This window comes from Lonchura striata, chromosome 10 (genome assembly GCF_046129695.1).
Source record: "Lonchura striata isolate bLonStr1 chromosome 10, bLonStr1.mat, whole genome shotgun sequence".
NCBI lineage: Eukaryota > Metazoa > Chordata > Aves > Passeriformes > Estrildidae > Lonchura > Lonchura striata.
The window spans coordinates 25,365,172-25,392,140 of record NC_134612.1 but is presented as its reverse complement, the minus strand read 5'-3'; the positions used below and the strand labels follow the sequence as shown (position 1 = coordinate 25,392,140).

General features: G+C 40.7%; 1 protein-coding gene across 1 annotated transcript in view; it reads right to left on the bottom strand.

Moving 5' to 3' along the window:
* PPM1L (protein phosphatase, Mg2+/Mn2+ dependent 1L) overlaps positions 1-26,969 on the bottom strand; it is a 54,736-nt gene that overhangs the window by 3,549 nt on the left and 24,218 nt on the right. The window contains exon 2 of the mRNA XM_021541712.3: positions 2,875-3,049. Within this exon, the coding sequence (XP_021397387.2) occupies positions 2,875-3,049 (175 nt within the window). The remainder of the gene's footprint in view (positions 1-2,874; positions 3,050-26,969) is intronic.

Here is a 26,969-nt window from a genome sequence, read left to right as displayed (position 1 = left end):
GAAACCAACTGAAGACAAGGAATGGGAGTTCTACCAAGAGTTCATTTGTCAGATTGGCATTGGAAAGGTGGAAAGGTCAGAAGGAGGAAGACTTCATTGACTTCCTCATTTTGGGACCCCTCCCATGGAAGGGACACCGACCCATTCCAAGGGACAAATACACGAAGCGAGGAATGGGATGTACCAAAATGATGAATTCGTATTTGTGTTTTGGGTATTCAATACTTGGATGGATAAAAGGGCTCTGCAATCACCTGGAAGGAGCAGTATGGATTTGGGAATGGGATGTACCAAACTGATGAATTTGTATTTATATTTTGGGTATTCAATACTTGGATGGATAAAAGGGCTCTGCAATCACCTGGAAGCTGCAGTGTGGATTTGGGAATGGGATGTACCAAAATGATGAATTTGTATTTGTATTTTGGGTGTTCAATACTTGGATGGATAAAAGGGCTCTGTCATCACCTGGAAGGAGCAGTATGGATTTGGGAATGATCCCACACACAATAAACACACACTTCCTAACTTTACACTGTCAGAGAGGTTTTGTCTGTCACAGTTGGGTACTGGTACTAGATCAATATCCAGATTTTTTAATAAATCAGTGTGAGGCAGAGAACCACAGGGACTGCTTTTAGATGTGAAAAAAAAAAAAAAATCACATTTTTTGTCATGAAATGGATATTCCTGATCAGCAGGGAAATGTCGTTCCTGTCATGGAATGCCAGGATGGTGGAGGTGGGGACGACTTCCAAGACTGGGGAGTCCCAGCTGTGACCCCCCTGAGCACTGAGCCCACTTAAAATGGGAGGAATATTTCCCATTTCCCATTTTCCATCTCCTCTCCACTTCCCATCTTCCCCTTCCTGCTTCCCTCACCCAAAACCAGCAAATATCAGCTAAAAAAAAAAACCCATTCTGGGCCTGGCACCTGGCTCTGGATGCAATCCCTAAATATCAACATCTCCAGGACTGCCTGACAGCAGGGAAAAATGAATTCCATCTCTTTTTTTGTTGTGCAGTAATGAAACTCAATTTTTTCCAGTATTCCTGGGGAAGAAGGGCCATCCATTAAGGAAAAAAAAAAAAAATTCCCTCAGGACAAAACCACCTCCAGAACCTCTCAGCAGGCTGGAATTCCCTGGCACGCTGGAATTAAAAGCCAAAATGCCTTTAAATCACCAAAATTTGCCACAGATCAGGCACTGACCACCTCAGATATTTAGGGATGCTGTGAATCAAAGGAATGGGATTAAGAGCCAGCAAAGCTTTGTTGGGAGAAAATATTCTTGCACAAAATTACCCCAGCCTTAGCTAGTCAAGAATGCCACTTTTTAAACTAAAGGATTTAGAGATTAGGAGAGGATTTGTCCCCATCTGTCACTTTTGGCCTCCTTTCATTTTTTAAAGATTCCTTACTCAAACCTCACAGAAAATCTTGCCAGCATTTGACTATTTCCAGACAAACTCATTTTATTTGTAGCTCCGATGGATTGATTTCCTAAAGGGCAAAAATCACAAAAAGAGGGAAAGATCCACACTGGGATGTGGAACTCCACCAAGGCTGCACTTTATTGACAGTGGATGTTGCCAGAAAGGCCAAATTAACACCCAAAATGGTGCCAAACCCAGAGCAGCTCAGCTTTCTCCTGGCAAATGGATGCAGCTGAACTCATCCCACTTTGGGAAACACCCCAGGGGTGAAAGGATTTACCTGGGGGTGCAAAAATGGACTTTCCAAGAGGGATGGGAAAGGTTTCCTGGCTGGAAAAGCTGCTGGAAGTGTTTCCCTGCCCACCACACCCAAATCGGTGTCAGAGCCCTTGGAGCCCCTCAAGCCCCTCCTCGTGCAGCGTTCCTGGCTGGCAGCTGCTGGAATTCCACCTGCTGGAATTCCACCTGCTGGAATTCCACCTGTGTGTGGGAATCCAGGGAAGGTCTGGGACCCTGGCAGGGGTCAGGAACCCATGGACAGAGATCACAGACCACATTTCACAGAAACAAAGACAAAAGCTCCACCCGCACCAGGGTATTTGGGGAAAATCAGTGATTTTTGGGGCAGGAACATGAGAATTCTGAGGAAGCACTTGAAGAGGAACAAACATTTCACAGAAACAAAGAAAAAAGCTCCACCCGCACCAGGGTTTTTGGGGAAAATCAGCGATTTTTGGGGCAGGAACATGAGAATTCTGAGGAACCAATTCAGGAGAACAAACAGTTAAAAAAAAGAGAACAAAATCTCAACCTGCACAAAGTGTCTGGGGAAATGAGTGATTTTGGGGGCAGAAAAATGAGAATTATGAGGAATCACTTGAGAAAGATCAAACATTTGACAGAAACACGGACAAAAGCTCCACCCGCACCAGGGTTTTTGGGAAAAATCAGCGATTTTTGGGGCAGGAACATGAGAATTCTGAGGAACCACTTGAAGAGGAACAAACATTTCAAAGAAATAAGGACAAAAGCTCCACCCGCACCAGGGTTTTTGGGGAAAGGAGCCATTTGGGGGCAGAAAAATGAGAAATCTGAGGAACCACTTGAGGAGGAACAAACATTTCACAGAAACACAGACAAAAGCTCAACCCGCATCAGGGTTTTTGGGAAAATCAGCGATTTTTGGGGCAGGAACATGAGAATTCTGAGGAACCAATTAAGGAGAACAAACAGTTAAAAAAAAGAGAACAAAATCTCAACCTGCACAAAGTGACTGGGGAAATGAATGATTTTGGGGGCAGAAAAATGAGAATTATGAGGAATCACTTGAGAAAGATCAAACATTTGACAGAAACACGGACAAAAGCTCAACCCGCACCAGGGTTTTTGGGGAAAATCAGGGATTTTTGGGGCAGGAACATGAGAACTCAGGCGTACCTGCCTCGTCGTAGGCCAGGGCGAGCTTCTCCAGCATCTCCCTGTCGATGGAGAGGATCTGCTGCTCCAGGATGCTGTGGTAGGACAGGACGCTGTTCTCCTTGTCCCGCTCGTAGTCCTGCAGGTGCTGCCTCAGCACCTCGGGCAGCCGCGCCTTCACGTACTCGGCCGCCGACTGCGGGCACAGACACCCAAGTCAGCGGCTGCCAGGCGGGTTTGTATTCGAAATTTTTATCCCAAATTTGAAAGCAAAAAGGGGCAGAGCGGAATCAAAATTAACGGCGTTATTTGAAATTATTATTTGAAATTTTTATCCCAAATTTTAAGGCACAAAGTGGCAGAGCGGAATCAAAATTAACGGCGTTATTTGAAATTTTTATTCGAAATTTTTATCCCAAATTTGAAAGCAAAAAGGGGCAGAGCGGAATCAAAATTAACGGCGTTATTTGAAATTTTTATTCGAAATTTTTATCCCAAATTTGAAAGCAAAAAGGGGCAGAGCGGAATCAAAATTAACGGCGTTATTTGAAATTATTATTCGAAATTTTTATCCCAAATTTTAAGGCACAAAGTGGCAGAGTGAAACCAAATTTAATGTATTTATTCCAAATTTTTATTCTAAGTTTTAAGGCATAAAATGGCAGAGTGAAACTAAATTTAATGGCTTTATTCTCAATTTTTATTCCAAATTTTAAGGCACAAAGTGGCTGAGCGGAATCAAAATTAACGGCGTTATTTGAAATTTTTATTCGAAATTTTTATCCCAAATTTTAAGGCACAAAGTGGCAGAGTGAAACCAAATTTAATGTATTTATTCCAAATTTTTATTCTAAGTTTTAAGGCATAAAATGGCAGAGTGAAACTAAATTTAATGGCTTTATTCTCAATTTTTATTCCAAATTTTAAGGCACAAAGTGGCTGAGCGGAATCAAAATTAACGGCGTTATTTGAAATTTTTATTCGAAATTTTTATCCCAAATTTTAAGGCACAAAGTGGCAGAGCGGAATCAAAATTAACGGCGTTATTTGAAATTTTTATTCGAAATTTTTATCCCAAATTTTAAGGCACAAAGTGGCAGAGTGAAACCAAATTCAAGTATTTATTCTAAATTTTAATTCTAAATTTTAAGGCACCACGTGGCAAATCATGATAAATAAATTATTAAATGTAACTATAAACACTATTTATTTTATTAATAAATATTATTTATCAATACTATTTATTGTATTATCACTGTTTAATATTTTAATACTTTAGCACTTTATTTTAATACTTTAGTAACATTTGATATTTATTACTTTTGTTAATTATGTCCATTATGGACTCACCACTGCCCTGGCAGCTCATGGATTTAAGAAATAATATTTATTATTTAAGAAATAATATTTATTTATAAATATTATTTATAAATACTATTTATAAATAAATAAATAATATTTACTTTATGTATTACTTTTTATTTATTATGTTACCACTATTTCATATTTTAATACCTGAGTACTTTATTTCAATACTTTATTAATATTTAATATTTATTCCTTGTATTAATTATGGCCATTATGGGCTCACCACTGTCTGGAAGCTCATGGATTTCAGAAATAATATTTATTATTTAAGAAATAATATTTATTTATAAATATTATTTATGAATATTATTTATAAATAAATAAATAATATTTATTTTATATATTACTTTTTATGTATTACATTATCACTATTTCCTATTTTAATACTTGAGTACTTTATTTCAATACTTTATTAATATTTAATATTGATTCCTTGCATTAATTATGGTCATTATGGGCTCACCACTGCCCTGGGAGCTCTTGGAGCCCCTAAATTTTCCTTCAGGACCACCCTGTGCAATATCAAATATCCAAATTCATGCTTGGATTTATTAATAAATGTATTAATTTATTTATTCATAATAAAGAAATAATTTTATTTGCAGGTGCCCCCCCCCCCCCCCAGCAAACGAGTGCAATTGCCCTGGATTTATCAATTATTTATCGATAATTCCATCAGAAATTGGAGAAAGCACAGGACAATTTTCCAAGTGAACACACCAAGGCAACAATTTCCGTTTATCCTGAATGTGCCCAGGCTGAAATGCAGGAAATTCCATGGAAACTGAAATAAAAAATTCTTTTTTTCTGCTCAAACAGAGGCCCTGGAGTCGCCAAATTTCCATTTGATATGGAAATATCAAATCCCACCCCGAATATTTGTTCTGACAATCACGCACACACACCCCCAAAATTAAGAATATAATGAGAATATATAGGAATATTAAGAATGTAATGAGAATATATAGGAATATTAAGAATATAATTAAGAATATAGAAGTTGAATGTAACAAGAATTAAGAATATAATGCGAATTTAAAGGAATTCTTCCTGCAGCGAAAAGAAAAGCACCGGCATTTAAATGGCACATACACAAACCCTGAATGTTAATTAGAAAGCAAATCATTACCCATGCCTCTTTTAGGAGAAAAATTAGGATTAGTGGGGAAATTAAAGTGAAAATTAGGCCCAAAGCAGGTTTTTGATACAACTGCTGTCAATTCTGACAAATAATTCTGACAAACACCCACGAGGAAAGGGCCCCAGTGTTCCCCTAATATTTGAATTTATCAAAGGGCACCATTTCTTTAATGGCATGAAACGAATCATTGATTGACGTGCTAAAATAAAATAAAATGAAAATAAAAAATAGGGATGTCAAGATTTCACCCGATCTTGATGTTAATTGGGTGGAGCTATTAACAGAGATGAGCTGAATATGAAATTAAGGTCTGTTAAAAAAAAAAAAAAAAGGGTTTTAAAATGCCTGAAAAAGATTTGGCCATTACCAGGTAAAAATGCAGAAAAACCCAGGGCCCAAATTCCAATTTATTTCCTAAATTTTGTGAGTGAAGGCCAGCCAGGAGCATTTCACCCAAGCAGGATTAACTGAAATGGTTTTTATATCTCTGTAATAAAATCTAATCAAAAAGGATAATTTTTATTCAAAAATTTAATTTTAATTTTTTATATTGGCAGAAGAGAGAGAAAGAGCAATAACCCTAAAAATAATGCTCAGAGTGTCATAAAATCTCTACATGTACACAGGTGTTGGGCTGCTTATTTTCCTTTTTTTTTTTTTTGTGGTACAGCAAAATGCTGCATTTTGGATTTTACTGAGCTCATCAAGTTCCACGCTGAAGGCAAAAATAAAATAAAACAAAATAAAAAATGAGGTTTGCGAAATGACTCAACTTGAAATAAATGACATTTCCAACTCTGTAACTGAAAGCTTTTATTAGGAATTAAAATGCCTTCAAACTACTCCAGGGGATTTCCACAGGTGCAGAAGCTTTCCCAAAGAGCAGGGAAAAAAGGTTTTTTCTTAAAAAAAAAAGGGTTTTTTTTTAAGTGAAAAACCAGTTTTACCAGAAGCCTTTCATTCTGCTCCTGTAGTTGAGGGAAAAAAATGTATTTATAGCCCATTAAAGTCAATTAAAGAGCAAGAAACATTCATCTTTCTCTGCCATTGTGCACTGAGGGAGAGCAGTGGAATATTTTGGAATATTTTGGATATTTTAGCCTGAACGGACTCTCCTGATTTAGAGATTTCACTTTGTGCCAAGCAGAAAAGATTCAGTCTGGGTGAGTTACACAGGAGACAAAATAAAAAAAATAAATTTAAAAATCTGTTTTCACCTGCTTAGAATTTCAGCAGTGTTCACCAGCTGGTCACAAACCTGTTTCTCACTCTTCCTAGCACAGAAATATTCCATCTACACGGAATATTTCTGTAATTCCCATAAAATATTTCTGTAATGCACATGGAATATTCCTGTATTTCCCATGGAATATTTCTGTAATTCCCATGGAATATTTCTGTAATTCCCATGGAATATTTCTGTAATTGCCATAGAAATTCCCACAGAATATTTCTGTAATTCCCACAGAATATTTCTATAATTCCCATGGAATAATTCTGTAATTCCCATGGACTATTTCTGTAATTCCCACAGAATATTTCTTTAATTCCCATAAAATATTTCTGTAATTCCCATGCAACATTTCTGTAATTCCCAGGGAACATTTCTGTAAATCCCATGGAATATTTCTGTAAATCCCATGGAATATTTCTGTAAATCCCATGGAATATTCCTGTAATTACCATGCAACATTTCTGTAATTCCCATGGACTATTTCTGTAATTCCCACAGAATATTTCTGTAATTCCCACGGAATATTTCTGTAATTCCCATGGGATATTCCTGTAATTCCCATGGAATATTTCTGTAATTCCCATGGGATATTCCTTTAATACCCATGGAATATTTCTGTAATTCCCATTGAATATTTCTGTAGTTCCCATAGAAATTCCCATAGAGTATTTCTGGAATTCCCACAGAATATTTCTGTATTTCCCATGGAATATTTCTATAATTCCCACGGAATATTTCTGTAATTCCCATGGCATATTTCTGTAATTCCATCCAACACAACCCCAAATCTCAGCAAGCAGCAAGCACACAGAATTTTGCACTAACACGTGTAAAATCTGATAATTTTGCCTTCCCCAGCCGTAATCCCCCGAGGAAGCAGGAGAGCTCCTGGAGCAGGAGGTGGTGTCCCTTGGAGCCCCGGTCAGGCTGTTCCTCCACGAGATAAATCTGATGTTGGGACAGTCCTTCAGCTCCTGCCTAAATCTGACCTTAAAAAGTTCTCCACGAAGAAATCCCATCAATCATCAGCCTCGTGTTCCACCCAAAGCTGTGAGGAGGAGGAGATGGAGATAAAACCTAAAACATTTTGGGTGAGGAATGTGGGGACCCAGCACATCCCTCTGGCTGTCCCCAGACCCTGGCACAAACTCAAAAACACCTGTGGCTTCCATTTTAGCCTGTGGAAAAAGCTGCCAACTCTGTATGAGGAATTACAGACCACAAGGGTTTGAGTAGTGTGATATTTGAATTAACACAGGGTGAAAAAGTAGAATTTTGGGGTTTTTAGAATGGGGTTCAAGGGGACAAGATAGAGGATTTGGGCGTGTCCCGACCTTCTTCTCCTTCTCCTTGCCCTCCGTGTCTTGCTGTGCTGGTGACACTTTTCTGTTGGTTTAAGGTAGGGACACGCTGTCCAACATAAATGACAGATATTGGCACGTTATTGTAAATATAGTCACATAATTTCTGATATAAAATGTAAATGCTGCCCGAGGTGACGCACAGAACGCCACGGCCGAGCTGCTGGCCAGAGCTCAGCAGGGCAGAGAGAGAATGGTGACACTTTTCTCTTGGTTTAAGGTAGGGACACACTGCCCAACATAAATGACAGATATTGGCACGTTATTGTAAATGTGGCACACATAATTTTTGGTGTAAAATGCAAACACCGCCCTGAGGGCAGGCAGAATGCCACGGCCATGCTGGACAGAGCTCAGCAGGGCAGAGAGAGAATGTTCTAGAGAAGGGAAAATAAACAACCTTGAGAAGATGATCCTGCACATCCAGACTCCTCCTTTGGCTGCACGGGCTGGGAAAATGAGGATTTTTACAATTTACACTCTTGGGGTCACCCCAGACCTGGGGAGCCTCACCCAGCAGCTCTTCCAGAGGGACCCGGGAATGGGGACACCACTGGGACTTGGCTCTGTCCCTGCCACAGCTGGGACACAAAGAGTTAACGGGGAAAGGTGGAATCCCATTTCCCTCCAGGAATTGAAATTTCTGAGGGGAGCAACTCGCAGATTCAATGAGCTCTGGTTAAATGCAATTATGGTTGTTTTCTCAGGTCCTCCCCTCTCTCTGTGTTTGAAAAATCCACTGTGTTGACCCAAATAATGAGCTGGAGGAAGCCAGGAAAGATGGAATGAGGAGCAAGGAAGTCAACAAGATCTGGGGTGGAAAAATGATAAATTCCAGGGTGGAAAAATGATAAATTCTGGGGTGGAAAAATGCTAAATTCTGCTCTCCCTGTGCCCAGCAGTCCCAGGGTGACACTGCAGGGACACACTGCTGCAGCTGGGCATGGAGCAGCGCGGGTGACAATCCATGAAATCCCAATTATTTTCCATTTCGCAGCGAGGAAAACACTTTCACAAGCCACATTCCTGGGGCCTGTAAAACTAATCCGGAATAAAGCAAACTTTTGTGTCCTCTCTGTGTGCTCCAGGAACAGCAGGCTGCCAGGAAAAGAGATTTTTGGGATCATGTGGGTGATAAGCAGCTGAAACAGGAGATTGGGGCACAACTTAGTGCTTAAAAAGGCTCCTGGAATCCTGAGATGTGTAAATAGTGGGGTAATAATGATTGACTGGGGGAAGGTTATTAGGGAATTGTTCATGGAAAAACCTGTTTGCTTGCAGCACCTGGAATTTGAGGATCGACAAGAGTATCTGAGGGTTTAAGAAAACAATAAAAAAGGGGGAAAATTTATTTTAAAAGTTTTTTTTTTTCTTCCCCAGAGAAGGAAACTTTCCCTCTGAGTCGCTCAGCGAGGTGAGGATGTGAAGACTCTGAGGGAAGAGGTGCTTTGGCTGTAGTGACAGAGCTCCTTTTCCTAAAAACAGGAGGAATCTGAGAAAATTTTTGGGTAATTTTTCAATTTCTAAATTTTAGAAATTTAGGAAATTAGTGATGGAGGGAAAAAAAAGAACGGCCAGATCAGGGTCTCAGGATCCCACCCTGCTGCAGAATTCAGCTGCAGCTTCTCCTCCCGAGCTGAAGGTCCCAGAAACTCCCATTAAACAAAACACCTCCTTCAGGAAGAAATGACAAACCTTCCAGGGTGGACAGAACTGATGGCACAGAGTAATTACATTAATTAAATGGCAGAGGCTCAAAGACAGGGACTTCATTAAATAGAGCAGCCAATTTGAATCCATAAATAGTTTCCAAAGCCTGTTCCTTTTCCAGAGGCATTTCACTGCACAAACTTGGAGAGCTGCACCCTGGGGAGCACGAGGGACATAAATCAGGCCCCAAATAAATCAGGCCCCAGTTAAGACAAACACCAGTGCCTGGGTGTTTTTCCTTCTTCCCTCTACAAATGTACATGTGAAAGAATAAAAATAGGATTTTTCCTGCCTGTGGGATCAGAACATCTCTGGTTATTGAGCCCAAAGGCACGTGGGGAGCAGGGAATGGTCTGGAGGTATTTCTGTTCATATTCCTCAAGTTCATGAGCATGCCAAAAGATGGAAAACAAGGATGGGGGAGGCAGATGGAGGAGAAAAGAAAGGAGACAGATACTGATGGAAGAGAGAACAGGAATCTGATGCCTGGTGCAGGCTGAGCTGGAGCAGAGCTGGGCAGAGTCCCAGAACAAAGCAGGGATTTATTCAAGGATCTCCTCCATGGATCCACCTTGGGCAGCACCAGAGCCCAGCCAGGGCTGCACCCAAATGACCCAAAATGGTCCCAAAATGCACGAGCGCTCCCGGGGCTCTCCCTGGGATCAGTTCTGCTCCATTGGCACCTTGGAGTTCATTGTCCCATTCCAGCTCCAGCCCATCAGTCCCACCCTGCTTGTTTTTCTCTCTCCAGCCCACGCTGTTTGTGCTCCTGGGCTGAGGTTTGGATCATTTGTCCTTGGTGCCCAGCTGGAGCAGGAATTGTTTTGTCTCTGCTCTGTGAGGAGAGCTCACCATCCCATAATGTGAAACCCAGACCCACACACTAAAGCAGCACAGAATGTGAAAAATAGAAAAGCTCAAACCTGAGGCATCAAGCAAAGTGGAACAGCCAGAAAAAGGAAAGATAAAACCAATTGTGTTCAAAGAACACCTGGAGGTGGCACTCTGGGCTGGTGACAAGGTGGGGATCGGGCACAGGTTGGACTTGATGGTCTTGGAAACCTTTTCCAACCCCAGTGACTCAATGCCAGGGAAATCTTTCCAAAAGATTGGAAATCTTTTCCTTTAAATGAAAATTTCCTGAAACACAGTTTAATTAAGTAAGATGGTACGTAGTCATTGTGTTTCTCCAGCTTGTTAGGACACGGGTTGTTAATTGCACTTATTATCAAGGCAGAAGGTCTATTTTCTCCATTTTCATCTCTTGCTATTTTCATCTCTGAATGGACCCATCCTGAATACAGAGAGGAATAAACAGTGCCTGCCACGAGCTGAGACCTCCAGCACCGACACTCTGGGTGACATCAGAGTGCTGCAGCCACAACTGAGCAGATTTTATATCTTTTATGATATCTTTTTTATACCTTTATTCCTGGCCAGGCTGCAGTGCACCCAGCCAGGGCCATTCCAAGTGAGAGCCGTGACCAGGTTTCCTCTCCCAAGTGAGGCTGATGAAATGTCCAAGCTGTTTCTTTCCCTTTACTGCTTCACTTTGCAATTTCCTCCTATTTTTAAGAGCAGTCCCAGCAGGGATTAAAGGTCCATGATAGCACACTATAAAAAAAAAACTTCAAAGCAGCAACTGGAAGTGATTCTACTTCTGCATTAGAAGCTCCTTGAAAAAGCTCCTGCTCTGAAGAGATAACAGCACAGCTTTGATTTTAAGGCTTTTGTATTGCTTGGAGTGTTTGTATATTAAAGTGACACAGCCTGGAGTTTTCAGATTTCATGGCAAGCCTTGAGACAACAAAAAGCAAATAACCTTTTATGGAGAGCGTGGAGCGAGGCAACTCACACAGCCCAGCTCAACATTTTGGCAACCTTCCCGAAAATATTCAACCTTTCACTTCCAGGAGTTTAAACAGAAATATAAGCAAACCTGAGCCAGCGTTTCGGAAGAAAAACAAATTTGAAATTCAGAGAAACCCAAGATATCCCAGGGGCAGGTTGGGCTTTCATCCCGCGGTGGTGAACCAGTCCTGAGCCAGGTCTCTGACAGCCTCTGAGGTGGAATTTCTGAGTTTATTCCTCAGCAAAACAGCTGCTAGCAAATCAATGTTTTGCTGTCACTCAGGCACTGATTAATTATCTCCCAAAATCATTAATATTTCTCCCCAGAGTCTCTGGGCTCTTTGGTGCCGTGCTCCGTCCCTCAGCCCAGCGCTGCTCCCTCACTTCATCCCTCGGGATTGGGGAGCTCCGTGGGGATTTCTCTTCCACCTGGATCATCTCCACAGAACTAATCCCACTCCACCAGGTTTCCCATCATTTTCCAGGCAGTTTTTCCCATATTATTTCCCGGAGAGTTCCCTAAGAGCTGCCCAAGGATCACGGCTGAGCCCCACTCCCAACTGATGACTTCCCAATCTTGAAACTCTTGGCAACTCTTGGACTCCAACCCAAGCCAGATGGAGCATCACCCGAAATCTTCTCTCATCCTCTCATCCCCCAGAACTCCAGGATTATTCCCAGAACGATGTATCCAAGGTGTTATCCCTGTTTAGCACACCTGACCACTAAACCATGTCCAAACCTTCATCTCCAGGTGCAGCTGCTTTTAAATCCACCGACACGACCCCTTCCCTCCAGGCACTGCCTGATCCCAGCTGCTGGAATAAATCAATTTAAATAATAAATCCAGATTTGTTCCCAACAACACTTTAAATAATAAATCAGAACAATTTAAATAATAAATCCGGATTTGTTCCCTAAACACTAAAGGGGTGAACTGTGGTGAAGCCAAAGGAGAAGAGGAGAATGGGAAAAAACTCAACAGATTGAAGTGTCTAGACAGATCAGGACAAAAAAAAAAAAAAAAGTGAGAGAATAATTTTGGGCAGGAATTGCAGCTTTCCACCCCAAAAAAAGTGGGTTTGTTTCCTGACGACCGACAGCGGGACACAAACAGGGAATGAGAAAACAACATCTGAAAGAATCGTTGAGGCTCAAAGAAATGCTGCCAATATTGAGCAAAAAAAAAAAAAGGGTAAAAAACAGGGTTTGGGAAACTTGTGGGTGTGATAGAAACTCATCTAAATTGAGAAAAATAAAATACCAGCAGGAAATGTTGAGGGGGGGAAAAAACCTGGTGTGTGGAAGAGTGAGAAACTTATTTTGGTTTCAGCCAATTAATGGCATTTCGGAGGGAGAAAGTCAGGAAGAGGGAAAAGGGACAAAAGGGAAGGCTGAGAACCAAGGAGCTTGTCAAAGGAAAGGGAATTTTGGGAGATTAGAGGGAAATTAAAGGAAAGGGAATTTTAGGAGATTAAAAGAAAGTTAAAGGAAAGGGAAATTTGAAAAGGAAGGAAAGGGAATTTTGGGAGATTAGAGGAAAGTGAAAGGGAATTTTGGGGGATTAAAAGAAAGTGAAAGGGAATTTTGGTAGATTAGAGGAAAGTTAAAGGGAATTTTGGGAGATAAAAGGAAAGTTAAAAAGGGAATTTTGGGGGATTAAAGGAGAGCGAAAGGGAATTTTGGGGGATTAAAGGAAAATTAAAGGGAATTTTGGGGGATTAAAGGAGAGTGACAGGGAATTTTGGGGGATTAAAGGAAAATTAAAGAGAATTTTGGGGGATTAAAGGAGAGTGAAAGGGAATTTTGGGGGATTAAAGGAAAGTTAAAGGAAAGGGAATTTTGGGAGAGGAAGGAAAGGGAATTTTGGTAGATTAGAGGAAAGTGAAAGGGAATTTTGGTAGATTAAAGGAAAGTGAAAGGGAATTTTGGTAGATTAGAGGAAAGTTAAAGGGAATTTTGGGAGATTAAAGGAAAGTGAAAGGGAATTTTCGGAGATTAAAGGAAAGTGAAAGGGAATTTTGAGGGATTAAAGGAAAGTGAAAGGGAATTTTGGGAGATTAAAGGAAAGTGAAAGGGAATTTTGGGGGATTAAAGGAAAGTTAAAAAGGGAATTTTGGGAGAGGAAGGAAAGGGAATTTTGGGAGACACCTTTAAGGAGGAGCTTTGCTGAGAGGCCAAAAGAAAGGAGAGGTAAAAAGATGAAAATCTCCCAAGATTCACCCGTGGCCTTCTGGGGAGTCCAACCCCTCGGAGCAGGCTCCATTCCATAAAAACCTCTCCCATTTTCCCAAGGAGAAGGAAAATCACGGCTCGAGACCTTCCTGCTGCTGCTCCAGCTCCCGGGAGGTTTCTGCTGGCAAATCCTGGGTGCCCTGACAGGAATTAAATCCATGTTTTTTTTGGAAAAGCCTCTTGGCTTGGGCTCAGGAAAGAACTGTGAATTCCAGGTGGCTTTTCCAGCTGCAGAGCCCCAGGAAAAGCCTGGAGCTGATCCCTGCCCAGGAGTTTGTGCAGCTCAAAATCAGATTATTTTGCCTTGCTTGGCCTTGGGATTGAATCTTGGCTATTTTAATTCCACCCTGTTGTAGGGAGCAGAAAATTCCCTGCAAAATAAACACTGAAGGGGATAAAAATAAAATAAAATAAAATAAAATAAAATAAAATAAAATAAAATAAAATAAAATAAAATAAAATAAATAAACTCCTCACCTTAAGGAGCTGCTGACAATCCTGTACCAACCCAAAAATATCCCAGGAGGAAAACCTGGGAGGAAATGAATGTGTTGCTCTGGGAGGGGAAAACGCTGCTTTAAAGGAAACATTTGATTTAATTTCCCCCCAAAGAGGCTCCACCAGAACAAAGCACATGAGCAAAAAGCCCAGGAAAATTGAATCAGGGCTATTTCTGAACTCCTTATCCCAATTTTGGAGCCCATAAACTGCCTTTCCCCCACACGTGGCTGCAGTATTTTCATAAAGTGGATTTTAGTGAAGTAAGAAATCAGATTTCCAGGAGCAACGACTGCAGGAAATCATGATAAAATGCTTGATGTTTCCTGACACTTAAAATAATATTCTAATCTGGTTTTCTAAAGCTTTGCAATAAACTCTGCTGCCTGGAAATCAGGTGGAAATCAGAGGGCGAGTGAATCCAAGCACAGAATTATGCAATGAATGTTTTCATTGCATACAATTAGGGCACATTATATTTTTTTAAGACCTGCAGATTAAATTACCTGAAAAATGAAATATTTAACCGCAGCAATCAAATGAAGAACTAAAAATGGAGTTTCTCTGAGTTTTATGGCTCAGAAGCTGTTTCACAAGAGATGTTCCCTCACCCCCATCCGTACACAGATTTTTTGGAGAGCTAATGGGGGAAAAAATCCTGCATTTCTTGTCCATGGAGGTTATTTTGGTCACTATTCCCCTTTCACATGCACACGAGGAGCTACAGGCTATTTTTTGGTACCAGAATGATCTTTATCCTGCTATTTTTATTTCTCTTTTTTTTACCCTTGGCCTCTCTGCACAGATTTCCCACTCCCATTCCTCCCCCAATCCCAGTTATTTGCATCCTTTCTTACAGAATCTCCTTTTATTCTCCTTAAAAGTCCTTAAAAACTTGGGAGTTTAAGGCCTCAACTTTCCAGCAGAGCCCAAACGCTGCTCCCCAACCCTCTGCTCCTCACTGTGCTATTTTTGCATCGTGAATTTTGAATATTGAAGTGCATTTTGTAGATTTTGGGGCTTTATGATCTGCTGAATATTATTGGGCTTGATGATCTGAAAGGTCTTTTCTAACCTAAATTATTCTGTGTTTTTTTAATATGTGAAATAATCAGAGAATAAATAAAGTAGTGAAGCTCAGCTGGGCCTAAAAAACAAACTCTGAGGACTCCACATTTGGGGAATATAACTGGGGTGGAATAAAACTCCTTAAAATCTTGTTAAATTGTACTTTATATGCAGCAGGAGGATGTGCTTGAGAGAAAATGCCTTTTCCTGCTGATTCCTGTGGTTTTTCCTTTGGCCTTTCTCAGTGCTCACAGGAATTATTTAAAATAAAATATGTAACTATAGGGTCAAGAAAAAAGCTGCTAAAATGTTTTCATAGGTAGGAGGCCAAGGAATAATCAGATTTTCTCTTAGAAACCGAGCGAGGAACGCGCTCAAACAACAACTCTTGGTGATTGAGCCTTGTGGATTTTTAAAGTGAAATCAATTATGAGGAAAATCTGTTTTTCTCTTGCCAAATATTGCCAAAAGAACCCGCAGCTCGTTCCCTTCTGCAAGGACTAACAGGCACTTAACCTTGAAAGGCAGCTCATAAAATCATTTCCATGCAGTTTGTCCGGGTATTCACACGGAAAACGCCATGAGCTGGAAATCCCACAGGGAATTTGGGAGAAATCCCATAGGGAATTCACAATAAATCCCATGGGGAATTGGGGAGAAATCCCACAGGGAATTCACAATAAATCCCACAGGGAATTTGGGAGAAATCCCACAGGGAATTCACAATAAATCCCATGGGGAATTTGGGAGAAATCCCACAGGGAATTCACAATAAATCCCATGGGGAATTGGGGAGAAATCCCACAGGGAATTCACAATAAACCCCACAGGGAATTGGGATAAATCCCACAGGGAATTCACAATAAACCCCATGGGGAATTTGGGATAAATCCCACAGGGAATTCACAATGAATCCCATGGGGAATTGGGGATAAATCCCACAGGGAGTTCAGGATCAATCCCACCGGAAATTTGGGATAATTCCCACAGGAAATTTGGGATAATTCTCACTGGGATTTGGGGATAAATCCCACAGGGATTTTGGGATAAATCCCACAGGGAATTGGGATAAATCCCACAGGAAATTTGGGATAATTCCCACAGGGAATTTGGGGATAATTACCACAGGGAATTGGGATAAACCCCACAGGGAATTGGGATAAATCCCACAGGGAATTCAGGATAAATCCCGCAGGGAATTCAGGATAAATCCCACAGGGAATTCAGGATAAATCCCACAGGGAATTGGGTATAAATCCCACAGGGAATTCAGGATAATTCCCACAGGGAATTGGGGATAAATCCCACAGGGAATTCAGGATAATTCCCACAGGAATTGGGGATAAATCCCACAGGGAATTCAGGATAATTCCCACAGGAATTGGGGATAAATCCCACAGGGAATTCAGGATAATTCCCACAGGGAATTGGGGATAAATCCCACAGGGAATTCAGGATAATTCCCACAGGGAATTGGGGATAAATCCCGCTTTTCACGTTTGACTCTTTCCAACTCGAGGTGTTTTGCATAAAACAAAGATGCCAGATTTGGAGTTTTTAATCAAACACCAATTGGTGGAACAGGAAAGAAGGGAAGCAAAAGCTTTTCCTCAATATTTCCATCATTTTTTTTGGAACCTTCTTGTGACTTTTTGGCCATGAACAACTGCAGCAATTCCAGGGGGAAAAACAGGGGATGCAAATCCTGAAGTTTCTGCTTTGTGGGGCATTGGGAGAGGGAAGGAGAGAGGCTTTTTCCACGTTTCCACCACTGGAATATATAAAATATATCTTAAGAAATATATAAAATATTAAAAATATATTAAAAGATAGAATATTTAATAGAGAAATCTACAATAACTAGATAGTGCACTATATAATATCTTAAATATGTTATAGTGTATATATATTTTATATATTCTCTATTATCTATTCTAAATTATAGAATATCTATGTAATATATATGTAATATATATTATGTATATAAAATAAAGAAATATAAATCTACCAAATATGCTGACAGCTGGAAATCTGACTAGTAGAAATCTGCATTAATACCCCAAACAATTCACCCCAGTGGGAGCTTTGTGGCACCAATTATTCCTTTGAATAGAAAGAAACCAATAAAGAAACTAAAAAATCCTTCAGCCAAGGAATGGCCAAGGAATAATAAAAAAAAAAAATCAAAGTATTCCCATTTCCAGGCCTAAATCTCTGCAAGGCACAACCTCTGCCTGTCTCTGAGCAAAAACCTCTATTTTGTACCTCAGGCATAAATAAAATACAGTTTGTGCTGATCCCAGTGCCTTTTCTGGCTGGAATGAATACTTCAAAGCATTATTTTGGGTGTAAAAATAGAAAGTTTTGGCCTGCCTGAAGTCTGGGTGGCACCACTGGATGTGGCAGGGTAAAACTTGGAGTTTTTTTTTGCTGGCTGGCCTCGTTCTGCAGGATTCAAGAGCTCAACCAGGTCACAGAAAGACAAAACCAAGGACATGAAGCATTTAAATCAGTTTGCGTGGAGGTTTCCTGGGAAAAATTGAGTGGCCACGAGTAAAAAAATTCCTTGGAAGTGAAGGAAAATGGAAGGAAGCTACAGAGCAATGGTGTGAACAGAACAGATCTGACAGAGGAAAAGAAAAAATCTCATTTTCCTGTATGGAACATGATGTGCTATGGATGGAATTTATGTATATAATTTCTATATAATTTCTAAATAAAGTGCTTGGAGCATCCCATTCCTGGTGGTATCCCATTCCAGGGAGCAGTGTAATCATTCCAGGCAGCATAATTTAATTAATTTTTCACCACTGCCTGTACATAGACGTAGAACTGAAGGAAAAGTCAGCCTACCTTAACCGTAACTCATAAATCAAATTAAAATCCACTGTACTGAAACCACTGAGAGAGAAAATGCTTTATAAATAGACAACAAACCTTAAATTCACAGATCTTTTCGCAAGGAAACAACACGAAATATTATTAATTCCAACATCCTCGCCAGGGCTTTGTTTGCAGGTTTATTTTGGGGGAGATTTTGACAAGGTCCCTCTTTGATGTGTCCCTTTCAGGATTATTTGAGGAGGCATTTTTGGAAGCGGAGTGGACAGGATGTTTGTGAATTCTGCTTCTGAAAATGGAATTATTGCGTCCCGATGTGCAAAGCACAGGCTTTGCCCTGGAAGCTGCCAGGAAAAAAGATGGAATAATATTCAGGCCATGGAAATTGCTGGTCCAGAATCCAGCCTGGGGGAGATTTTCACATCCCACCCCCAACAACATCCCAAAGACAGGGATGGGACCTTGGGAAACAGAGCCTGGACACATCCAATAGAGGAATGTTGGTAGAAAATTGAAAGAATGAGGAAAAAAATTAAAAAAAACCCAAAAATTGTTAAAATGCCGGTGGTTTGGGAGGAGAAGGGACATGGAAAAAGAGGAATGTGACCTGATAAAACACCAAGGAAAGCCCTGTGGCCACACTTCTGTCCCAAAAATTCTCCTTGGCCACACAGATGCAAGGCAAACTGATTTAACAGCAATTATCCTCTGCAGGGCCAGCCCTGCTCCTTCCCACCACGCTCCCATGGCACTGACATTGCACCCCAAAAAAACAAAAGGATTGCCCTTGAATGGGGTAAATTCCACGTTAATAATCCCACACTTAATAATTAATAATCATTAATAATGTTAACCATGTTAATAATTCCACAGTGCCACCTCTGCTGCTCCTCATCCATGAGCAGAAGGATTTTTCCAGCTTTGTTTCTCTAGCCACTAAATCCCAATATCCCTTCATTTTCCTTGCCAACTGTCAGGAATAATTCTGTATTTAGCCACCAGCAAATTTGTAAAAAAAAAAAAAGCTTTTCATCATTGCCACTTGCTGTGGTGCTGTCCAAGAACATTTCCAAAGGCTGGGCTGAAATTTGGGATTGCTCCAAGATGCTCCTGTGGGTCAATCCCAAAATCCAGAGCTTTGTTGTGGGTTTTAATGAACTCCTCCTTAATTGCATTGCACGTTCCACATTTCCAATACACGGCATGAGGTGAAAGGGAGGGAGAGGAAAATCAAATTCAGTGAGTTTTATTTACAAAATTCCTTTCCTTTTTCCTTTCAGTGCAGCCACGAGGGTTTGGGAGGGAATGTGAAGAAACAGAACATGAATTTTCCCAAAGCACCTGACTGAGGAGGAGTGCAGCTTAGTCCTGTGAGACTGAGGAAATCTACTGAGAGAAAAGAATAAATCACATAATTCTTTCATGGAATTCAGTGGGGAAATAGGAGAGCTGGGGAGAGAGTTACCCAGCTCTGATCTGCTCAGAGTGCAGATTCCTGCATGGAATACCCCTCTGGATAAATGATTTTTTATCTTATTTCACCAACCTTCATGAAGAACGAGAAGTGTCAAACCCGAATATAAAACAAAACTCCTATAGGCCACAATAACACAAGAATTGTTGAGTTTCTCCTAAATAAAGAACCTGAGATGAGAGCTCTCCAATAGTGGAGCTAAATATTTGTAGAGAGACACTTTAGGAAGAGATCAGCAGGTGATGAGGAAGTTCTGTCCCAGCTGGCAGCGTTTCAGGGGAGTGACATTGGTACCCTTTAAATAAGTGCTGACAGCTGGGAAATAAAGCTCTGCACTTGGCAAAAAATATATTAAAAAAAAAAAATAAAGAGATGAGGGGAAAAAAAAAATCCCTGCTAAAAGAACAGGAGGTGATTTATGAGTAAGAGAAGAAAAGGCATCTGGTGCAGTTGTGAAGGTCAGGAGCAGAGAGAGGAAAAGGAGCAGGAGAAGTGGGAGCAGCCTGGCTCAGGAACAGCAGGACAAGGGCAGCAAGAAGGGAAAACTGGGCTGGGCTCAGAGCTCCGGACAGAATTCCCAGCCAGGGGCAGGAGCAGGAGGATGAATCCAGGTGGTTTGCCCAAAAAACTTGGCCTTCTGCAGGTCTGGTGGGAGCAGAATCACGGAATCACAAAGTGCTGAGGGCTGGAAGTGATAGTAAAAGGGTTTTAAAATCATGGGGATTTAGGGTTAAAAAGGAAAATTAAGCTTAGTAGGCCCTGAAAAAAATAAATACCCTGGGTACATGAAGGCTTTGTACCTTGCTAGAACTGCACCTGTGTAGCTAGTGCATGATAAATGATATAATTGTTAGATGTGATGATTGTTTAGTAATTAAATATAATTACTGTTTAATCATAAGAAACTGTGGTCATGAGAAACTCATGTCAATGTTTACAATAGAACAATATAAGTTTAACTATGAATATGTAAGTTATATAAGGATAGAATATAAAATACGTTCCGCTCAAAAGCCGTGTCGGTGTCAGATTTGGGTGCAGTTCTAGCAAGGTACAAGGCCTTCATGTACCTAGGGTGCTTATTTTTTTCAGGGCCTACTAAGCTTAATTTTCCTTTTTAACCCAAAATCCCCATGATTTTAAACCCCTTTTACTATCACTGAGGGCGGCAGCACTTGGAATATCGCAGGAACGACCTCCCTATGAGCAGAACAAGCTCTAATAAAGACACTCACTGCCTGGCTGGATTATATTATTATAAATAATAAATCCAGCCCCTCTAGTGCCAGGCAGCACTACACAAACACCCTCTTGCTTTACACACCCTGCACCAAAATTCCTCTCCCCAAAGCTGTCACCTCTTTGAACTCCAAACGCAACTCAGAGCACAGAAAAAGTGTTTAAAGATAAATAATGTGCAGCCCTTGCCAGAAAAGCTGGGAGGGAAATGCAGCAGGGGCTCTCCATCCTTCTGGCTTTGTTGTTTCTGACACAGCAGCGGAGTGAAGGAGGAGATGATCTGGTTTGGGAGGAGGAGTTGTGGAGTAATTTGGGGATTTGATGTTCTGAAGCCTGGATGACACAGAGAAGCCAGGGTTTGTTATCCCAGGAGCAACATGTATTCCTAAGAAATGTTCTTCACTTGGAGAAGAACAATTTGCATCATTTGGCCCATTTTTTGGGGGTGATGCAGGATTTATATATCTGTGATGGGACCCAGAGGAACAGTGAGTGCTGACGGGATTTCATCTACACAAGGCTATTTGTATTTTTAGCTTTTCTTTTTATAAAATAAAATAAATTATATTTTTAACATTTTTTTTTTCTGGCTTTTCAAAAGGAAAATAATGGACTCAAACACAGGTGCTGGAGTTCAGACATGATATAAAAGTGGCAAGCCTCGTGTACACAAAATCATCTGCCTGGTAAATCTGCAGTAACATGATCTGTTTTCATAAATTCTTTATCAGGGCAAGCCTGGCACTGGGGTTGGCGATGCTGCTGTTCCAAATATGCACAGAAATTAAATCAGCTTCACAATCCTGGGGCCTGGCTTTACACTGAGGGCTGATGTGGGTCCACCACGGAAAACAAGAACAATTACCCAGGGAAAATGCTGCAATAAATTGCAATAAAAGGCAAACTGTTCACAGCCAGGCTCTCCATCATCCCTGAGCAGCTTTTACCACCCAGAATGATGGGGAAACTCAAAATCCAGCTGCTTTCAGGAGATTTGGGAGCCCACCCAGAGGAAAGAACTGCACAGACAACTGGAATTTCATTGATTCCAAGGTGAAATCCAGCTGGAATGAGCATTTTCCTACAGCCCAGCCCTGACTCCGAGGTGAATTCCAACTGGAATTCCAAGGTGAAATCCTGCTGGAATGAGCATTTTCCTACAGCCCAGCCCTGACTCCAGGGTGAATTCCAACTGGAATTTCATCAATTCCAAGGTGAAATCCTGCTGGAATGAGCATTTTCCTACAGCCCAGCCCTGGCTCCAAGGTGAATTCCAACTGGAATTTCATTGATTCCAAAGTGAAATCCAGCTGGAATGAGCATTTTCCTACAGCCCAGCCCTGGCTCCAGGCTTTTTCCTGCAGGTTGTGCACCCCGAAAAGCATCCCACAGCTCTGTGCTGTTGATGCCTTAAGTTCTAGCTTTGCATTTTCCAAATTTACTGAATATTTACTGAATATTTACTGAATATTTACTGTATTTTCCAAATGTACTGAATTATAACCGCGTATAACTCTGAATTTCACAGAAAGGGCAGCAGCTCTGCTCACAGCTCGGGCACACACAACAATCCTTTTCCAGAACCATGGACACCGTGGCAAATTTTGGGATGCAACCAGCAGGGAAGGGAGGAGAGCAAACTGGGAGGACAATTCCAACCTGGAGCTGGAATTGGACAATGAACCCCAAGATGGAAATGGAACAAAATTTATAAAAATGTGAAAAATCCTGACTCAGGGTTGATCTTGGGTTTAGCCTTGCTCAGGCTCTTGTGCTGCCCCAGGTGGATCTGCTGCCCTGGTTTTTAAGTTTTCTTTTACAGTTCTTTTGAAAGTTTTAAATTCTCATAAAATGCCTTTAGCCTTCTGATAATGTCTCTGCATCCAGTCAAAAAGAATGAACAAGAAAACTCAAATAATTAACAGGCCACAATAATTGCAGTGAAGTCGGGAGAGTTTAAAACCCTTTTGTGATTTTAATTCTCGGCAGGACTCTGCTGCCTGTGGTTTTGCAGCATTCTTATCTATCAATATATTCAGTTTAGTGCAATAATCCCATCCAGCACAGCCAAGCTGACAAGACAGATTTTACTGCAAAACACAGGAGATAAGGGACAGATATTCCTAAATGTGGTTTTCCTCAAAGCTCCTTTGATAAATTACTGCATTTTGGGCTTCACCAGGGAGTTCCACCTCAGCTGTGAATGCAAGGTGTGTTTTATTTTTATTTTATTTTATTTTATTTTATTTTATTTTATTTTATTTTATTTTATTTTATTTTATTTTATTTTATTTTTTATTTTATTTTATTTTATTTTATTTTATTATTTTATTTTATTTTATTTTATTTTATTTTATTTTATTTTATTTTATTTTATTTTATTTTATTTTATTTTATTTTATTTTGTTTTGTTTTATTTTGTTTTGTTTTGTTTAATTTTAATTTTATTTCTTTTTATTTTTATGACCTGTGACAGAATTCCAGTGAATATAGAAACTGGAAATAGCAATAAAAAAAAAAAAAAATCCCCATGGAGCAGGGCACCCTCTTTATGTCAAGGCACTATTTGATGATTTTGTCAGGATGTTGGAGCCAAAGGAATTTCTGTTTCATTTTAGGAACCAGTTCCTGGAGAAAAGTTGCCTCTTTTTAGATCCACACCAATCCTCTCCAGCTGCAAATTCCCAGTGAGAACAGCCTAGAAACCAACTCTGAGCTTCCTCAAGGTTTAACTCAGGGTTGCATCTGTGGCCCTGGGTCTCACACACGGCTCTGGGGGTGATTTTGGGGCTGGGAAGAAACTTCCAGCTCCTTCTCCCAGCTCCTTTTTTTCATCTCCTTTTCCCATCTCATTTTTCCCAGCTCCTTTTTTCCATCTCCTTTTCCCATCTCATTTTTTCAATCTCCTTTTTCAATCTCCTTTTTTCCATCTCATTTTTCCCAGCTCCTTTTTTCCAGCTCTATTTCCCAGCTCCATTTCCCATTTGCTTTTTTCCATCTCCTTTTTTCCATCTCCTTTTCCCAGCTCCTTTTCCCATCTCCTTTTTTCCAGCTCCTTTTCCCATCTCCTTTTCCCATCTCCTTTTTTAATCTCCTTTTCCCATCTCCTTTTTCCCATCTCCTTTTTTCCACCTCCTTTTCCAGCTCCTTTTCCCAGCTCCTTTTCCCATCTCCTTTTTTCCATCTCCTTTTCCCATCTCCTTTTTCCCATCTCCTTTTTTCCATCTCCTTTTTTCCATCTCCTTTTCCCATCTCCTTTTTCCCATCTCCTTTTTTCCATCTCCTTTTCCCATCTCCTTTTTTCCATCTCCTTTTCCCATCTCCTTTTTCCCATCTCCTTTTTTCCATCTCCTTTTCCCATCTCCTTTTTCCCATCTCCTTTTTTCCATCTCCTTTTTCCCAGCTCCTTTTCCCATCTTCTTTTTCCCAGCTCCATTTCCCATCTCCTTTTTTCCATCTCCTTTTCCCATCTCCTTTTCCCAGCTCCTTTTCCCATCTCCTTTTTTCCATCTCCTTTTCCCATCTCCTTTTTTCCATCTCCTTTTTCCATCTCCTTTTTCCCAGCTCCTTTTCCCATCTCCTTTTTTTCCATCTCCTTTTCCCATCTCCTTTTTCCCAGCTCCTTTTTCCATCTCCTTTTTCCCAGCTCCTTTTCCCATCTCCTTTTTTCCATCTCCTTTTTTCCACCTCTTTTTTCCAGCTCCTTTTTTCCACCTCTTTTTTCCAGCTCCTTTTTCCAGCCTTGCCCTCCCAAGGCCTGCCTGGGAAGGCTGAGCAGTTCCCAGCTTTAACCCAGGGAAGCCAAAGCTTCCCTCAGGAGCCCCAAAAATAGGAATATATTTCTATTATTGCAAGAAATGCATCATGCAGGGTCAGTGAGCACCTTCATGTGATCTCCTGTCTCCCCTCCAGCCTAATGGAGCAGCACCAGAGCATTTCCCTTTCTGCCTCCTCAGCTCCTCCAAGATAAATATTAATGGCCAAGCACAGAGGAACACTCCAGTGACTCCTCTGCAGCTAGTTCAGACTAAATAACCCTTTAAAGTGGTTTTTTCCCCCACTTTAAAAGTGTTTTTTCCTTATTTTCTATGCTTTCCTTGCGTTTCTCCTCAGTGCCACTTAAAGGCATGTACAAAACTGTGTCTGGGGTTGGTGCAGAGTTGCCACATGTGGGCAGAGCAGAAAAATGCAATTTTCTTTTTGCTGAAATTTTTCCTGAAACTGCAAAAATGCAGTTTTTCTTCTTTGCTGGTAAGAAAAGCCCCCTCCCAGGGATGATTTTGCAAGGTGGATTTTATCTCTGAGTGTTCTCCCTCCAACAACACCACCAGCAACCCCCATGCTCTGAGAAAATGATGCTCAGGGCCCAAAAAATATTGCACAGCAGCCATTAATCCTGTGTGAAAACACAAATTACACATCCAGGGCCCGATGCTGTTAAAAATCTCTTGGCAAATATGACATTTCTGCTTTCAACACGGGCTAAAGGCAGTGGGGATGTGCCCATGCCCTGGCAGGGCCTCCTGTGGAGCTGGTGTTTCACCTAAGGTTGTCTTTCTTTCCTGTAATGAGTAGAAAATTAATTAATTAAGGAGAGCAAAGCCTCTTCCAATAATGCACAAACCACCCCTCGAGGCCCAGGGTTTGCTCCCTCCCTCCCTCTGAGAGCTCTGGGTGTTTGAACAGGGTATTTTTAAAAAAGTATTTTAACAGGGCATGTTAAAAAAAGTATTTTAACAGGGTATTTTAAAAAGAGTATTTTAACAGGGTAATTTAAATGGGGTGTTTTAACCAGGGTGTTTTAACCAGGGTATTTTAAACAGGGTAATTAAAACAGGGTGTTTTAACAGGGTATTTTAACAGGGTGTTTTATTATTTAAACAGGGTATTTTTAACAGGGTATATTAACAGGTTATTTTAAACGGGGTATTTTAAACAGGTTATTTTAACAGGGTATTTTAACAGGGTGTTTTAAACAGGGTGTTTTAACAGGGTGTTTTATTATTTAAACAGGGTATTTTTAACAGGGTATGTTAACAGGTTATTTTAAATGGGGTATTTTTAACAGGGTGTTTTAAACAGGGTATTTTAACAGGGTATTTTAAACTGGGTATATTAAGTAGGGTGTTTTAAAAGCGTATTTTAAACAGGGTGTTTTAAATAGGGTGTTTTAAACAGGGTATTTAAAATGGGGTATTTTAAGTAGGGTGTTTTAAAAGGGTATTTTAAACAGAGTGTTTTAAACAGGGTATTTTAACAGGGTGTTTTAACCAGTGTATTTTAACTAGGGTGTTTTAACCAGGGTGTTTTAACAGGGTATTTTAACCAGGGTATTTTAACTAGAGTGTTTTAACCAGAGTGTTTTAACTCTGTGGTCCCCAGCATGAAACAGGGTCCAAATCCCCAAGTAAATATAAAATTAATAATCTGGCGTCTGCACATTCTAAGAATAGCTCTGGTGTACATTCTGCTATGAATAATTCCTTGGTTTAGGGAAGCTGAAGAGCCTTTTAAAGCTGAGACCACAGAGTCTGCACTTGGGACAGAGACAGAGGGAGCTGGGGGCACTGCTGCCCAAAATAAACCAGGCCTGGGTCATTTTTCCTGGATTGTTTTGCTGCCAGAGAATTTGTTTTTCAGGATGATTTTCTCCCATTGCTGCAACGCTTGACGCATCCGTGCTCCTGGAGATCCCAAGGGGTGATTTCCATTGCTAAATCTTCACACCTTAGACCCTAAATCCAGGGGGAGTGGGACAATCCTGGATCCAGGAGGGATGGGGGGGACTGAGCAGTGCAGGAGGAGCATATCCAAAATGGGTTTGTGTCCCAGACTGCCCAAAAAACCACAACATTTCAAGGAGCTCCAATCAAACCAGCCAGGAAAATACAAATTCCAGACGCAGACCTTATTCCTTTGCAGCTGTAGCAACACTGAAGAATTGGTTTGGGTCAAGAGAGACAAAATATCTTTGAAAAACTGATTTCAACAGGTTAGAAATAAGGCTGGGCACTCCTTTGATTCAGCAAGTTAATTAAACAAGGAACTTGTTTTCCTTGCACATGGACCACGGCAATTTCTGAGGGTGAGGCTGGA